The 16319-nt window shown below is 42.9% G+C and overlaps 1 protein-coding gene across 5 annotated transcripts in view; it reads left to right on the top strand.

The window, feature by feature from the left end:
• DOCK10 (dedicator of cytokinesis 10) overlaps nucleotides 1-16319 on the top strand; it is a 1618956-nt gene that overhangs the window by 1038391 nt on the left and 564246 nt on the right. For all 5 annotated transcript variants that reach the window (XM_069213493.1, XM_069213489.1, XM_069213490.1 and 2 more), the window contains exons 20-21: nucleotides 11455-11578; nucleotides 13104-13225. In XM_069213493.1, the coding sequence (XP_069069594.1) occupies nucleotides 11455-11578; nucleotides 13104-13225 (246 nt within the window). The remainder of the gene's footprint in view (nucleotides 1-11454; nucleotides 11579-13103; nucleotides 13226-16319) is intronic.

The following is a 16319-nucleotide window of genomic DNA, read 5'->3' as shown; positions in this document are numbered from 1 at the left end:
ACCCCACAAAATGAGTACACTTCTGGACCTGTGACTGCTCCACCAGGAAGAAGAACTGCTGAAATGAACCGCCACTCTGCTGGACTGCTGCTTTGCTGGATTCTGCCTTGGTGTGCTCTTGCCTGGCTGAGCTACCTTGCTGTCTGCTGTTCCCCTGTCTGGGTGAGAAGGACTGGACCTGTATCAGTATCACCTGAACCCAGAGGGACTCCAAGGGCTTGCTGGTTTGCCTCCTGTTGCCTAAGTCTTGTGTACGCAAAATGCTTAGTACCCTCCTGTTCCAACCCTTGGGCTCATCTGCTTGTAAGTCTGTCCTGCCAAGTGGGGCACCCCAGTCGTAGACCCTTGGATGTGGACCTAAGGACTTGCTCTAATGGAAGCGATGCACCCTCTGCTGCAAGAGCATCGCCTCTGTTGCAGGAACCATACTGGCACATCGCACTCTGAACCATCGCATCACATCCGGAACCACCGCCTCAGAACCAACACATTGCCACCACGGCTTGGAGAAGATCAATGTATTGCCCCTCTAGCCTGGACTAATCCGGCGCATCGCCTTCAGAACCGCCGCACTCACGAGCCGGCGCTTCACTCACCAGAACAGACGCCTTACCACAGTTGCATGGAGAACTCCGGCACAAAACCACCTCATGCTGCAAGCTGCAACAAGGATTAAGGTACTTTTGCCCAGTGGGCCCTGTGTGGGTCCTGTAGCTGACCTACGCTCCATTGTGGCCAGCCTGAACTCTTGTCTTTGTCGCAGTTCAGCATAATCAATTAACTTTTTGAGGGCTACTAGCTTCTGAGCGCTATATTTTGAATTTAATCTTTAAAAATGAATATCTCGACTTCTACTGGGTGGATTTTTGCCATTTTGATCTTGTTTTATTTATAAAATCAATCTATTTTTCTAACCTTTTGTGACGCCTTTTTGTGGTATTTTCACTGTGTTACTGTTTAAGTATTGCACAAACACTGTACACATTGCCTCTTTAGATAAGCCTGACTGCTCTTTGCCAAGCTACGAGAGGCTGAGCACAGGTTATCTCCTATTGTATATCTGACTTACCCTGACTAGGATTTTCGGCCCTGCTTGGACAGGGTGCATGTCTCTGCCAACTAGAGACCCTGTTTCTAACAGGAGGTATTATTTTTTTCATTCACTTGCGTTGACAGACCATCATCAGGCAGTCCACTCTGAATAGAGTGGGCGGTCTGATGGATTTCCTCCATTGAAACTACGGTCCTTTACCAAATTTAAAAATATGAGTGAGGATTGTTCCCCAGTGAGTTCAGTGAAGCTGTTCTCATACAAAAGTGCTCTGAAGCTGCCTCAATGAAATGTGAGTACCACAGAAAACAGCTTATAAATTAGATATAATATAAAAATATTAGAAAATTAGAAGATACTACATATCCTGTAAGTCATACTTCCTCGCATAATTCACACAAGAAACAATTATTTTGCAACGTCTGTATAGCTAAAGCAGTTGAATTCTGCTGGTCTCTGCTGTTACTCTTGTAAACTGACAACATTATAAAAGCAAAAGAAAGAAATCAAGGGGATTTCTGATAATTCAAAATGATTTCATACTGCTTCCATACAGCTGTTATGATGGGATGTAGTAGCCTTAGTTTAATTTCCCTCAGGAACGTTATTATTTTGCTATATTGTATTTCTCTGGAAGCAGGTGGTGAGGTGGAGGCACAGTTGCTTCCTTGCCTGGACAACGTTAGCCTCAAGGAACAAATGGGTGTCGGGGATAGCTCTCAACTTCAGAATTTTAGTTACTTCTGCAGAGGCCGAAGCAGGCTGCTTAACAGTTCCAAAAATAACAGAACTCAAATGTAATGTGTTGAAGTGGTTTACTTATGACATGCAATTTCACAATAAGATGGCACACCGACCTTCCTTCTGAGGTCTGTATATTGAGTTTCATAACATCTGTTTATATAGCGCACAGAAACAGTAGAAGAGCAGCTTTAAGCTTGTTAGAAAACAGGTTGTAGTTATTAAAAACTCTAACTCTGGATGGCTTAGTTTTGGGACATAGCTGTTGACAGTGAAAGAAAATTCAGCTTCTATTTAGTGATATGCCATCCCTCAAATTATGGACTGTGATAGAGTCTAGTGTCTAGATGGTCATTTGTCTAGTCATCAAGTTCCAAAAACCAATGTTTTTGTATGCATTGTTTTGTATGCCTAATTCTCTCATGTGTGACAAGGGTGCTGCAGAGGGTGACATTCTGAAGTTGTTTGTTGCAGCCTACCTAAGGAGAAATCATCTGGTTTGTCTGTATTCCCCGTTCATTGTGAAAAGCTTATACTATGCCAATTTAGCCTAAAATTAAGGCTACTTTTTTAAACCTGGCAGACTGTGAAACTGTCCGTAGTATATATTGTCACCAAGGCTCATATTTTTGGGCTTTTGGCACAGGGCAGCGCAGCAATTCATCTTGCTGAGCTGCCCTGCGTCAAAGGGAAAGGGCAGAAATGTGCCATATCTATGGCATACAGCACATTCTTGTCCTTTCCCCCTGCAGCGGCACTGTTTTGGCAGCCTAGCACCAATGCAGTCACCCTTGCACCACAGTGTGGGGGTACCTGCGTTAAATGCAGGATTGTTTTTGTGCAGGAAGGAGCCCTTCCTGCACAAAAACAATCCTGAGAGGCTTTTTCCTAATTCTATGTATGCTGCAAAATGAAGGAGGAAAGAAAATAGGAGAAATAGATATTTCTCCTTGTTGAGACTCCCTTGGGAAGACATACGGTTTTGCTGCATCCCCAGGATAACATGGTCTTGGAAATCTGGGGATCTGTCAAAATCCATGGATGTTGCCTAGGAACGCACATCGCTACTCCCATTGAGCGCATCCGTAACGCAGAGTAAGGCAACACAGCAATTTGCGCTGCCTTGCCTTACTCCATATCTATGAGGCCATTCAAAGCCATGCAAAGGTCTCGTAAATATGTCCCCAGATCTTTAAAAAACTCATAGAACCTTTTTTAGCTTTGCACAGTACAGGGGTTACAATAAATTTGCATTTGATTGTATTTTAACTGCCCAGTAAAATCACCCGAATAGCTTGCAGTTACAAGTAAAACCCAGAGGAATGGCAAAATACCATGTGGGACAGATTTTTTTCAGTTGAAAATATCACATGGAATTTGCCACTCCATGCGGTTATACTGCACACATTTACCACCTGCAGTGAATGTATATGTGTAACTGTTCTTGGGGTGGGAGATGGAAAGAGGGTTAAGGATAGTAGAGAAGGAAGTGGTAGTATTTTTGCCAGCAGGAGGTAGCATTGTATACTGCTCCATGTTGGAAAACAAAATGAGAAATAAGGTATGGCTGCTGCTGCAGCCAAATCCTCATGTAATGTTACCGATGGAATTACCGTCTAGAAAATCTATTTTGACTATCCCGCGTGCAGTAAAAGTGGGTGAGGAAAGACCAAATGATGTCATAATCAGGAGAAACAAAATGAATGCATAAAAGCATGTTTTCATTTTTCTCCCCCTAATTGGTAGGCAGGCCCCTAGGGGGGTGTTGTCTATGACCAGAGGAATACCCATTTTTCACCTCATGCTGCTGGCTTCTTGGACGTAGGATTCAGAGGACCTCATTTACGAGGCCCTAGCGGCGTTTTTTTGATGTTTCGGTGGCACAGTGTATCAGCCCATATTTACAAGGCCACCTTGCATGGCTTTTCATGACTTTGTAAATATGGACCCCTTTCACACATAACACTGCATGAAAGGGGCGTTTCATGGGTGTTGCTTGGGGTGTCCCCACACAGCACCCAAAGAAATCTGATGCATTCCCAGATTTACAAGTCTGCGAATGCGTCAGATTCCTACGTCACTTCAGGGATGGTGTAAGTGTGGTGGAACGAGGAGAAATAACATTATTTCTACCCATTTTTTCCTCTTTCTAGGAAAAGACCTCTCATGATTGTTTTTGTGCATGCTTTAGCTCATGGCACTAATTTGTGCGTCAGTGTAGGGGGAAAGGACAGAACTGTGCCGTATCTTGTAGATACAGTGCATTTCTGCTCTTTCGCAGTGATGCAGGGCGGCACAGCAAGGTACTTGCTATGCGTCCCTGTGCTACAGGACTCCTAAATGAGGCCCAGAGTGCTTGAATTGCAATCCATAGGTTACCATTTTGCATAAGAAAATTACACTGAATCACACATTTAAGTCTTTCTTTCATTATTGCACTGAATTTATAAAGTGATACCTTTTCCTAAATTATGTGGTGGGATAGGCTTTTCTAAAAGTATTTGTCATAGTTCAAGTGTGAAACAGCCACAATTACCTTCATCACTACCACCTCGAAAACCTCAGTCACCACCCCATTACCACCATCCGCATCAAGGCCACCATTAACACCATCATTACACAGAACATTGTTGCCACCATTACATTTATACTGCACATCATCACCTCACCAAATTTGACTGAGACCGAATAAAGACTCTGGCAGAAAAATAAAAGTAGCCACCATTAGGAAATCAGATAGCTAAACACAGGTTTAGAAAAATAGATATTTTTTATCTAAACAAAACAAGACCAAAATGACAAAAATCCAACATACACATGAATTTAAAAAGCAAAAGAGTCCTAAATCCTTTTGAAAACAGTGAGAACGTTGTTAGCGTACAAAAGTACCTGGGTAGCATCAACATAAAGCTGCAAGGGTAAGTATGCGTCGGAAAAGGCCAGTGATGCGTTGATTTCTCACTCGCAAGCGAGAGTGTGCGTTATTCCTCCTCCGGTTGGGTCGGCTTGCGTTGTTTCTTCTCTCCCGCAAGAGAGCGATGCGTCGATCCGGACAGGCACCTTGGGTCCAGACAGGCTTTGAGTTGATTTTCCGCACCCAGCAATGTTGCGTTGAAATCCGGTTGCACGGTGTCAAAAAACCGTGCTGCGTGGGGGGCTTGCGCCATTAACAGCAGCTGCTGTGGGTGTTGTGTATCATTTCTTCAGCCACGTTGCATCAATCTCCCAGCCGCAATGCAGTTAGAGCATTGATTTTAGCCACGAGGCCGGCAGCACATCGTTTTTCAGCCGCGAAGCAGGTGGTGTGTCGAACGTTTCCCCGCACTGCGGTCTTTGCGTGGATTTCTGTCCTTTTCCACCAGCTGCCCCTTTCAATGGCCCACAGACAGGTTAGGGTACCATTTGGTGGGCAGGACTCTCAACAGAAAGCCCAAGTGCTGGCAGAGAGAAGTCCTTGTTGTCCCAGAGACTTCAACAACAGGAGGCAAACTCAATTCAAGCCCTTGGAGATTCTTCACCAGTGGGAAATCACACAAAAGTCAGTCTTTGTCCTCTCTCAGGCAGAAGCAGCTACTGCAGGCCAACCCAGCAAAGCACAGTCACAGGCAAAGGGCCAGTACTCCTCCTCCAGCTTCTCCAGCTCTTCTCCTTGGCAGAGGTTCCTCTTGGTTCCAGAAGTAATCTGATTTTCAATGGTTTTGGGTGCTCTTCATATACTCCTTTCTGCCTTTGAAGTAGGCCTACTTCAAAGGAAAGTCTCTGTTGTTCTCAAGATCCTGCATTGCCCAGGCCAGGCCCCAGACACACATCAGGGGGTAGGAGACTGCATTGTGTGAGAGCAGGCACATCCCTTTCAGGAGTAAGTGACCACCCCTCTCTTCCCCTCAGCCCAGATGTCCCATAAGGATATGCAGGCTACACCCAGCTACCTTTGTGTCACTGTCTAGAGGAGAGGTGCAGACAGCCCAACTGTCAAACTGACCCCGACAGGGAATCCACAAACAAGCAGAGTCACAGAATGGTTTAAGAACGAAAATGGCTACTTTCTAAAAGTGGCTTTTTCAAAGACACAATCTAAAAATCAACTTCCCTAAAGGATGTATTTTTCAATTGTGAGTCAGAGACCCCAAACTCCACATGTCTATCTGCTCCCTTAGGGAATCCGCGTTTTAATAATATTTAAAGGCAGCCCCCATGTTAACCTATGCCTTGCAACAGTGAAAAACGAATTTGGCAGTATTTCACTGTCAGGACATGTAAAACACATAAGTACATGTCCCACCTTTAACATTCACTGCAACTTGCCCATTGGGCTATCTAGGGCCTAACTTAGGGGTGCCTTACATGTATAAAAAGGGAAGGTTTAGGCCTGGCAAGTGGGTACACTTGCCAAGTCGGCTTGGCACTTTAAAACTGCACTCATAGACATTGTAGTGGCAGGTTTGAGCCATGTTTGCAGGGCTACTAAATTGGGTGGCACAACTAGTGCTGCAGGCCCACTAGTAGCATTTGATTTACAGGCCCAGGGCACCTCCAGTGCACTTTACTAGGGACTTACTAGTAAATCAAATATGCCAATCATGGATAAGCCAATGTACACTTATAATTTATACAGGGCACACTTACACTTTAGCACTGGTCAACAGTGGTAAAGTGTCCAGAGCAAACAAGACAGTAAAAACAGAGTCCAACACACAGAAACAACCTGGGAAGTAGAGGCAAGAAGTTACGGGAGACCATGCCAATAATGGCAAGTCTAATACATGTCCCCCCGAGCTGAAAGTGGGGAGCAACTACCCAAACTCGTGCGAGTTCTATTCACTACGGAGGAAGAATTTGGACAATCAGCATTGGCGTGGTCGGCGTAAAGTCCATTCCCTGTAGGGCAATGGACCACCTCAACAATTTGGGATTCTCACCCCTCATCTGCATTAACCATCTGAGGGCCCTGTGGTCTGTCTGAACCCGGAAGTGAGTCCCAAAGGGTCTTAGCTTCTTCAGTGCCCAGACAAAAGCTTCACGCTCAATTGCACTCCACCTACGTTCCCTGGGAAGTAACCTCCTGTTAATGAAGGTAGACGTTGATCTAGGCCCTCTTCATTAAGCTGTGAGAGCACTGCCTCAATACCATGCTCTGAGGCATCTGTTTACACAACAAATTATTTGGAATAGCCAGGTGCCGTCAGCACAGGTGCTGTGCACATGGCAGCCTTCAAGGCATCAAAAGCTGTCTGGCAAGACTCAGTCCAGATCACATTTCTGGGCTGCTTTTTGGAAGTTAACTCAGTCAAGGGAGCAACGATTGTGCCATACCCCTTTACAAACCTCCTATAGTAGTCCTGTGAGACCTAAAAAGGCTCTCACCTCAGTCTGGGTCTTGGGGGGCTCCCAAGCCAGAATGGTTTCAGTCTTAGACTATAGGAGTGCCACCTGGCCAGACCCTACTTGGTGTCCCAAGTACACCACAGAACCCTGCCCTAGTTGGCACTTGCTTGCCTTAATAGTGAGGCCTGCCTTGGGCAGGGCCTCCAAAACTTTACAGAGATGTTGCAAGTGTTCCTCCCATGTGGAACTTAAGACAGCAACATAATTCTGAACAAATCAAACATTCACCCCTAGTCACAGATCTGGGTTTAATCCATTGATTATTTTCCTCACCACACCACCCCAGTTTGGGCCTAGCCATATGCAAATCAGTCTTGACCCTGCTCCCCATGGGAACAGTCCATCCCAAACTGCCAAGCCAGGTCATCTCTGGACTGGAAACAGGCATCCTGGGAATGGTTTGGGGGTATCACTCCTCATCAGCCAGGCTAGCTTGAATCCAGTGGCACAGCGAGCAGGGGACCCACGTCTGGTCATACCCTTTGCCACTTAGAGCAAACATAACACACAAGATGATTGAGGGAGTTCTGAAACTTTTCAGACACTTACCTCTAGTCGGGAGATCTGGATAAAATGCTATGTTCTTTTGCTCACCATTCTACCTCAGTTTCGACCCAGCTATATGAAGATAATTTTTGACCCATCCCCCTATTGGAACAGTCTAGCCCGAATTGCCAGGCCAAGTCCTTTTTGGACCAGAAACATGCATCCTTGGACGGGTTTCAGGGTATCACCCCTCATCAGCGAAAGAACAATGGATTTAATGCAGATCTCCTAACTTGGAGTGGGTGTCTGAAAAGCTTCAGCACTCTGTCCATCATCTTGTTGTTTTTGTTTTGTATTTGCTGGAGGCAATGTTTATGGTACTATCAGGAAGTTCAACAGTAATACCCGACACGCCAGACCATAAAACAGACCCACAAACAGCCCACACTTTCACTACCAGATTGCCCTCTGTATTTTGCTCTCCAGTTGGATGCAGCGGGTGGTGTGGGGAAGAATACCTATGCTTTACTGACCTTTGGACACTGAACAATCAAAGAGCAACCCAGAATGTCCACATGAAACGTGTTTTTAATTCTTTGGAAGCTCCATCAGCATATAATGGTGAATCATTTTTATAATTATACTTTAGGAAAATAAACAAAGAGCTGATTGATCCTTACATGATACCATGTTTGTGTTTTGAATGTTTGTAGCCCAGGTACTGTGGGGTTATTTGGGCACACCCCTATATATGTTGGCATAAACCGATGGTGAGCAGCAGAGTCAGACTTTTAGGGACTGCTGCATAAAAGCTCTTGTGCAATGCATCACTTAGAGTAATGAAGAACTCTTGTTGGGAGTCATGTTAATGCCCAATTCTACAAGGTTGGTGGTAGAATGGCATACAAAAATAGTTACTCTTATTTCAGGCCCTATCATGCCTATATTACTGTTACAACTGCTCAGTTTGTCTGTGTTTGACTCAGACAAGCATAGTGTTCCCTTTATTGGTTTTCATCCAGCACTGGGTCCTATTTCTAAATCCGTGGACCGATTAATTTTTCTTCTCTGTTCCGAAGGATGAGCAGACAGTGCATCAAACATATCAAATTAATTACAGTGTGACTCAATTTCACAGACCAACTTATAGTTCAAAGATGTTTATATCAGACTTAGAGTCAAACTTACATATATGAGTCTTAAAATCAAAGTATAAATGCAAAGAACATCTAAAGAAGAATCAAAACGTCACACACATTAAAATTTAACTAACATCTAACAGACCACTAATTCAATAGCGATAATGCAGAAAATAAGGAAAGTAATTGATGCATTAGGTATGATTCCAAGTATTTCTGCCTAACCATTTGATCTAAAATTCTGCCTATGCTAATATTCTATGAGGTTAAGGAAAGCAGTCAGAATGACAGAACTTCCCTAGAAGTTTCCATCAAGAGAGGTATGGCAACATGAAGCCACTTAGAAATTAAAGTTCTAGCGGTGTATCCGCATTCAGCTAAAGGCAAAGGGAATCTGAAGCTTACCATTTACTAAACCACACTTAAATCTTGATTCTTCCTAGGGTGATCTCAGAGGCAAATACCTTTCCTAGTTTAAAAACATAAGCATAAATTGCTAATTTATATTTTAGCCTTCTGAAGTTTCAGCGACCTTGGCACACCCTTGCCCTTTGGAATTTCACAAGAGTTACAGCTGCCAGCTCAGGATACTCTTCTTGTCCTTGATGAGCATTCCTTCTGGCTTTTCTTATCATCCCAGTGAGTGCTCTATTAACAGGGTCTCAGATCGTGGCACCTGCAACTTTAGAAAAACATTCAAAAAGCGAGCTTCATATCAAAGGTTAGAAAACAAGATAAAAAATATAGGTCTTCACTTTGGCCAAACTAATAAAGCACAAATACACTTTCAGATTATATAAATTATACACTCCTCTGGTGTCGAATATATAATTATTATAAAGAATAATATTTCTAAAATACTATAACATAAACATTCTTTCAAATGATGATAAAATATGGCAAACATGAAATATTGCATTCATTTGTGCCATGTACTCGTATGATTCACTGTGCACCACGTTTAAATTAAAACATTTCTTACGTTAAGCAGAAAAACAACTACCTCTTAATTTAATGTTTTAAGAGACTTTATGGCACACCCAAGTTATGCTCTCCCACTTTGCATGTTCATAAGCTTTGTGAAGGTGCTTGTTTCTGAGTTCACTGATAGACCACACGTTTAAATTCAGGAAAGGTGAATTACGCCTCTCATACCTCTGAAGTTGATAAGTTTAATACTATTGAATTAGCTAATTTTTTATATATATTACGTACGAGCTGCAAAATAGGAATAATCATTATTACAAAGAAGCAAAATATTATTATTTTATTAAATTTAAAGAAATGTATTGAGTAGCCGCATTTGCCATCTAGATGCAGTATTATTTATTCTAAATAACGGTGAATTCAAGGGATACTACGCTCAATCATTCAGCATATGTAACTTTCATCTTTCTTTTATTCGTCTTTCTTGGAGCTATTTTTCTGCAATAAATCCACATGTACTGTGTTTTTTTTCTTTTGAGAAAGAGACAGTGCTCTCGTTTTTAGGGTGATTTTTTGCCATGCAGGTTTTTCATGTCGTTTTGAAGTTATTGTTCAGTGTACACATATTGAAGAAAACACAGGCTGCGTGTTTGATGTAGTTAAGTGTTTCACAAAGTGCAAAGCACCAGACCATCCACTTTGTTTACTACACACATGCATGAAAAATATGTTTAATTATCATGTGTTTATTTATTTGCAAAAGTTTGAAGAACTCTGGTTTGTCAGATTCAAGATGTCAAGATACGGCGCATTCCTGTCCTTGTCCCCTGTGCTGGTGCACAAATTGCTGCTATGCGCCAAAGTAGGCACCCTTGCACAATGGTGTAAGGATGCCTGCGTTGCAGGGATGATTGTTTTTGTGCAGTAAAGAACACCTTCCTACACAAAAACAATCACGAGAGACCTTTTTCCGGGGAAAATGTTATTTCTCCCCGTTGCACCATCCATACACCTCTCCTGTGGTGGTGCAGGAAACTGATGCATTCCCATTTTTATGAAACCTTGTAAATCTGTGAATATGTCAGATTCCATGGGTGTTTTGTGGGCACACCCACAGCAACAACCCTGAAACTCCCCTTTCACGCAGAGTAATGCGTGAAAGGGGCCATATCTACAAGGCCATGTAAAGCCACACAAAGTGGGTTTGTGTGGCCTTGTAGATATAGCCCTGCAGCCTGAGCGGTTGGTGTGTCAAAAAAAGTGATGCACCAGCAGTGCAGGGTGGTAGTAAATGAGGCCCAAAGGGTTGGGTCAGTCAATTACCCTTCATACGATAGTGCTTCATATAAGCTGTAGAATGCTCTCGGAGCAGCATGACGTTAGATCAAATTGCTAATCCTTGCATGCGTCGCTTCGGTGACAGGCTTAGCACAATACAAGTCACCTAAATAAATGGACGATATTTATGTAGATATGTTGCACAGGACTTTAAATGCCTATTTTAGCAGAAACCAATAAATTGATTGAACTATCAATGTCTAAAAAATGTTGCTTCTTTTTGACTAACAGCAAATATGCCATTGTTTGACAATAAATTATATTGAAGTATAGCCTTTAATAAATAAATATGGAATCACACAATGTATTAGTAGTTCCTCCCCATTTCAGCCTCACATTCTTATTCAATAAACCTAACTAATGTATGGTGTCATATATATTTTTCAGGTAAAAATTGAGCTTCCCACCCATCTCCACGAGAAACATCACATTTTGTTTTCTTTTTATCACATTACCTGTGACATCAATGCCAAAGCGAATTCGAAAAAGAAGGAAGCGCTAGAGACGCCAGGTACATTGCCACAACTTGCATTTAAATTGTTTTCAGTTACCACACACAGCACTTTATAATATTAAGCAAGCGATTTCCTGCTCATTTGTGGTGTTTTTTCTATTCAGTCAGTCTGCTTTATTTTGGTAAAGACTATACCATAAAAGCACAATACAAAATGTTTAAAAGGGATAAAACATAAAATATGTTGACTTTAGAATATAACTTTAAAATGCAATAAGAGCTTAAGACAAAACAAGATACGTATTGGTTTAAATAAATATACAAGTATAATCAGGAGCTTGCAATGGCTACTTTACGGTGGTGCGTAGTCTGGAATATATTGTTAATCGTACAATATGACGCACCAACTATGGGATTACATTGCCTGCTGCTGATGTGCTTGGGGGAAATTTACCTTTTAAGATTCCAAGTCGAAGATTCCAAATGGATTCGAAATTTTTTGCCATTGAACATGCCAATAGCACAGATGGATCTGATTTGAGTATCCTCAAAGCTGGTAGGCAGTTCATGAAGCCCATAAATTTACATAAGGGAATAATCCAGCGAGCCCTTTGTTTGGTGTATGCGGGGCATTGAAAAAGAACATGGATGATAGATTCTTCATTCCCGCAACCCATTGGGCATAACTTGGACCTGTTAACTGAATTAGGCCAATTATATGTTAAAGTACACAAGGGAAGGGCCCCTATTCCAAATCTGATATGCAAAGCACGTGCAAATGGAGAGAGTATTATGTCCATATAATGCTCAAACTCGTAATGGCATTTGGTTTGTAGGAAATTGCCACTCATGGTAGAGAGAAGAGCTACTGCCAGATACGATGTTTGGACATTTAGCCAATAAGCGTCCTTCAAGATCTGGGTGGCATTTTTCGGAATGGAAAAAGGGTCTGTCCAGTAGTTCCCAAGCCCAAGGATGGAAAAGGTGCGCTCCACATAAATACACTACTTGATTTTAGTAGTGGAGTGGGTGCTCACCAGATAACTCTGCCCAATTCTATAAGGGGTGAGGGAGTCTGATGACCAAATCCGGATCCAATAGAAAAGTGGCCTTAAAGCAGCTATGTAGCTAATGGAAAAGCGGTTTAGATCCATTCGAATTGGCAAAGTTGGAGTGCTGGTGGGGACCCTTAACAACATCTTTAAGAAGGAGTTTTCCACTTTTTCTAAGTCCTCCAGATTACAGTAGCCCCAAAATTCAGCTCCGTATAGCCCCCCCTTGCTTGAGATTTGTATATTTCTATGGCGGGGGTGATGGCAAATCTGGGGGACCTGGCTGCAAATCTTGCAATACCACTCGCCCTTTGTTTCATGCACATCGATGATTTCTGCAAGTGGGCGTGTCATTTATGGGAATCTTCTAGTTTTAGCCCTAGATAGTCAAAGGCACCCACTCTTTCCAATTTCTTCTCTCTCACCATTTTTTCTTGTCTTGTCCATGTTTAATGCAACTTGAATTTTGCTATGTATTACAAAACGAGTTTGGTTGTCACCATTGTCTTCTGTGTTTTTTCCGAGTGCAGTTGGATATTCCTGGCTTCCTGTCATAAAAGATGGTCAAATTACATCTCAGGAGTACAATGTTCCTGTAGCTGCCACTCTTCCTCCCAGATATTTGAGCCTTCAAGATCCTGCAGCTGGAAAGGTAAAATTAAAATCTCACAGTATGTGGAACGAATGAGCAAATCATTTTTTTCTTCTTATGCTAGTTTTGAGAGTCTTATGCGAGCATATGTAAATTATGTGTTTATAGTTCCAGCTTTAGTGCTGGTGGTGCTTGGTGAGACAATCTTTGTTGTCGCACCTGCAACAGTCTCCTGCACAGATCCCACCTTTACCACTCATCTATTTATAGCCTTTCTCTCACATTCAAGTGCTTTTATAGCGTTCCTCAATCCAGTGTAGGATGTCAGAGCGCTTTACAGCACACACATTTTATACAGAGAGAATGATTCATAAAAGTGTGTAAAACAACACGTTTCTCTCAGGGTGTCGTAAACAATCTGCACACAGGCCACCTCAGCGTGGCAGCCTATCTTATACTGCATGGTGACTTGCTGCACTGCACTGCCCTGCGCCAAATGCTCATAAATATGGGCCTCAGTTTGGTTTCTGTCACAAACTGGGTACTCCTAGCACCATAAATATATGTCACTATACCAATTGCACCAGTCAGGATTCAATCAGTGGCAATCCATCTACACACTTAGACATCTCAAGTGATCTAATTACTCAACTGAGCTTTCCTAGCATATCAGTGCATCTCCCACAGATAAATAACTAGCATTAATTTTCATTTAAGGTCCCTTACCTGTAGGTGAAAGACCAACAAATACATTTCAGAATATTTTGTTCTTTTTAGCTAGGTGTCTGACCGTAACCCCACACTCACTGATCCTACCCCTATTTTTCTCCCGATTGCAGTTCACATGTTCATAAATTCAGCCAGTCACCATGATATGCTGAACAGATAAGACAAGACAGCCTCTGAGTCCTTGCATTCCGCTCATTTAGCAGGGAGCGGAGGGGTCTGACAAATGACATCCTCCTTCTTCTTCCGGGATTGCACACCCTAAAGTCCCCACACCCTAAAGTCGGCAGAACAGATAAATCCAAAAGTTTTGACTCAATCGTTTTTGTTGAACATTGATTAGAGTTATGAACTAAAATTTGCACATCCTCAATTTTCTTGTATTCATTTGGCCTCTGTAAGAAATTGGGTTATTGGTTGAGAGGTGGAAGCTCCACTCAGGCAACAACCACAACCGTTATCAGGGTGAACTACAAAAGCCTCTAAATTAAACTGTGCTTGACCGTTTGGTAGCTTGGCACAAAAGCACTCAGGGTTAACCTAGAGGCAACCTGTAAAGTATTTATGCAGCACACAGCCCATGATAAAGACAAAACACAACCCAGGAAGGATGATAAACCAACTTATGAAAACAGAGTAAATTTTAATTAATAACTTTTACCAGACCAACAAAAATCTAATCAGGAGAACTGGAGATATTCAGTTTAAAAGTTTTAAATGAAAATAGCGCGATTCTGGGTCATCTGATTGCATTAGACAAGTGCAGAATCACAAGATCCGGCTGACTGTGATAGAGCACAGATCAGATAGAGAGACTAGCTTATTTCTGCTCCAAATTTAACTTCAAAGTCAGGTGCAAATAGTTTCCTTCATATTGGAGGATAAAGGAAAGCTTCACAGATAACTGTCACAGTAGCGTGAAGAGCAGTGCTTAATTTGTAAATAAAAAGGTGCCGGTGCCCAAAGCCCTCCTCTTAAACAGGCAGCCACTGCAATAAATGTGTGAACACGGAATACTGAGGCAGCGTAATCCTGAAGCCATCTCGGGCCTCTTCAATCCATGTAAAGCCACTCCCGCTCCTTCAGCTCACTCTTGCAGCTTTGTACTTTCTCTCTTTGGGGCGTTCTTTAATTTTTCTCTTTCTCCGTCTGCCCATAAGTATCTTTTGCTCACAGCAAATGCTTGAGGCAGAAGAATAAGACCCGGCCCTCAAAAATAAGTGCCGGTGCTCAGCACCAGAAACAACAAGCTCAAATTAAGCACTGGTGAAGAGTGTGTCCCAGGCTGTTTTCACTTTAGCACAAAAGCTGGTCATGTGTTTCGGACAGTTGTTGCTATAGCTACGTGTTGGCGGTCCCCGTGGACTGTCTTCACAGTAGCACAAAGTGCGGCTTTTGCATTGCTGGTAGTCGTTGGCAGTCACTGTAGTGCGAAGGGTCAGTTTCACCAGGGCTTCACGTTGGCCGTTAACTCGAAAGTCAGAGTCTTGGTACGAACGGGCTCGTTTGCTGTCATGAAGACCACAAACTTCAGAATTTCACCTCCTCACATCAGGAGGAGTGCACTCTGATGGCCAGGACCAGCAGAGGCATCTCTTGGGGATCAGAAACTCATTCTAGCAGAGGCCAGCAAGACTTAGGTAGGTCCAGTTGCAGGTCCGGGACAGTCCAGTGCAGCAAGTCAAATGGGCAGTTGCAGGGAAGCCTCTAGAGCTTGTAATGTAGCTCACACTGGAGCTGGGCCAACTGACCCATGGAGTCACTCAGGTCAGCCTGGGACGCAGGTAGGCAGGTCAAGTCTTCCTTCTGAGACGGCAAGGCAGTCCTCAAGCAGCAGTGCAGGCCCCTGGAAGGAGAGCAGTCCTTCTTCTGTAACGTCCACACGTCCAGGAGGGTTCTGATAAGTGGCTGCGTATGTCTAACATTTACCTGCTGCCAGCTTTTGTGTGAGTGTTGCCCAGTTTTACCCCGCATCTAGTTCAGGAAAGTTCTTCCCCTTCCCCTGTCAAGGCTCCAAACTGTCTATGGTTACAAAGCAGGCAAAGCTGGTGTCAGATTCCTTTTTGGATGTAAGAGGTAAAGACCTTTGAGGTGTAAATCATGCTGAGTACAGTTCCTCCCTTAGTCATCAGGATGGCTCATGCTGTTCTCACCTAAGCCCCTTTGTGATGCTGTCTAGAAGGACTACATAAACACAAATAGCAAAGCCATTCCTAGTCGTGTGACCTAGGATAGTGTCAGAGGGCACTAATAGTTAAGACAAGAAAATGCCAGCTTTCTAAAAGTGGTATTTTCAGAATTGTAACTTAAATTCTGACTTCACCATTAAATCGGATTTTAAATTATGATTCAGTTGAGTGTAAACATTATATCCCTATCTACTTCCAATCCAAGTTACCACTTATCAAATGTAATAAGGTAGCCCTGT

Source organism: Pleurodeles waltl, chromosome 11, assembly GCF_031143425.1.
Source record: "Pleurodeles waltl isolate 20211129_DDA chromosome 11, aPleWal1.hap1.20221129, whole genome shotgun sequence".
NCBI classification, from domain to species: domain Eukaryota; kingdom Metazoa; phylum Chordata; class Amphibia; order Caudata; family Salamandridae; genus Pleurodeles; species Pleurodeles waltl.
The sequence above is the reverse complement of the archived record's forward strand: the minus strand, read 5'-3'. Positions and strand labels throughout refer to the sequence as shown.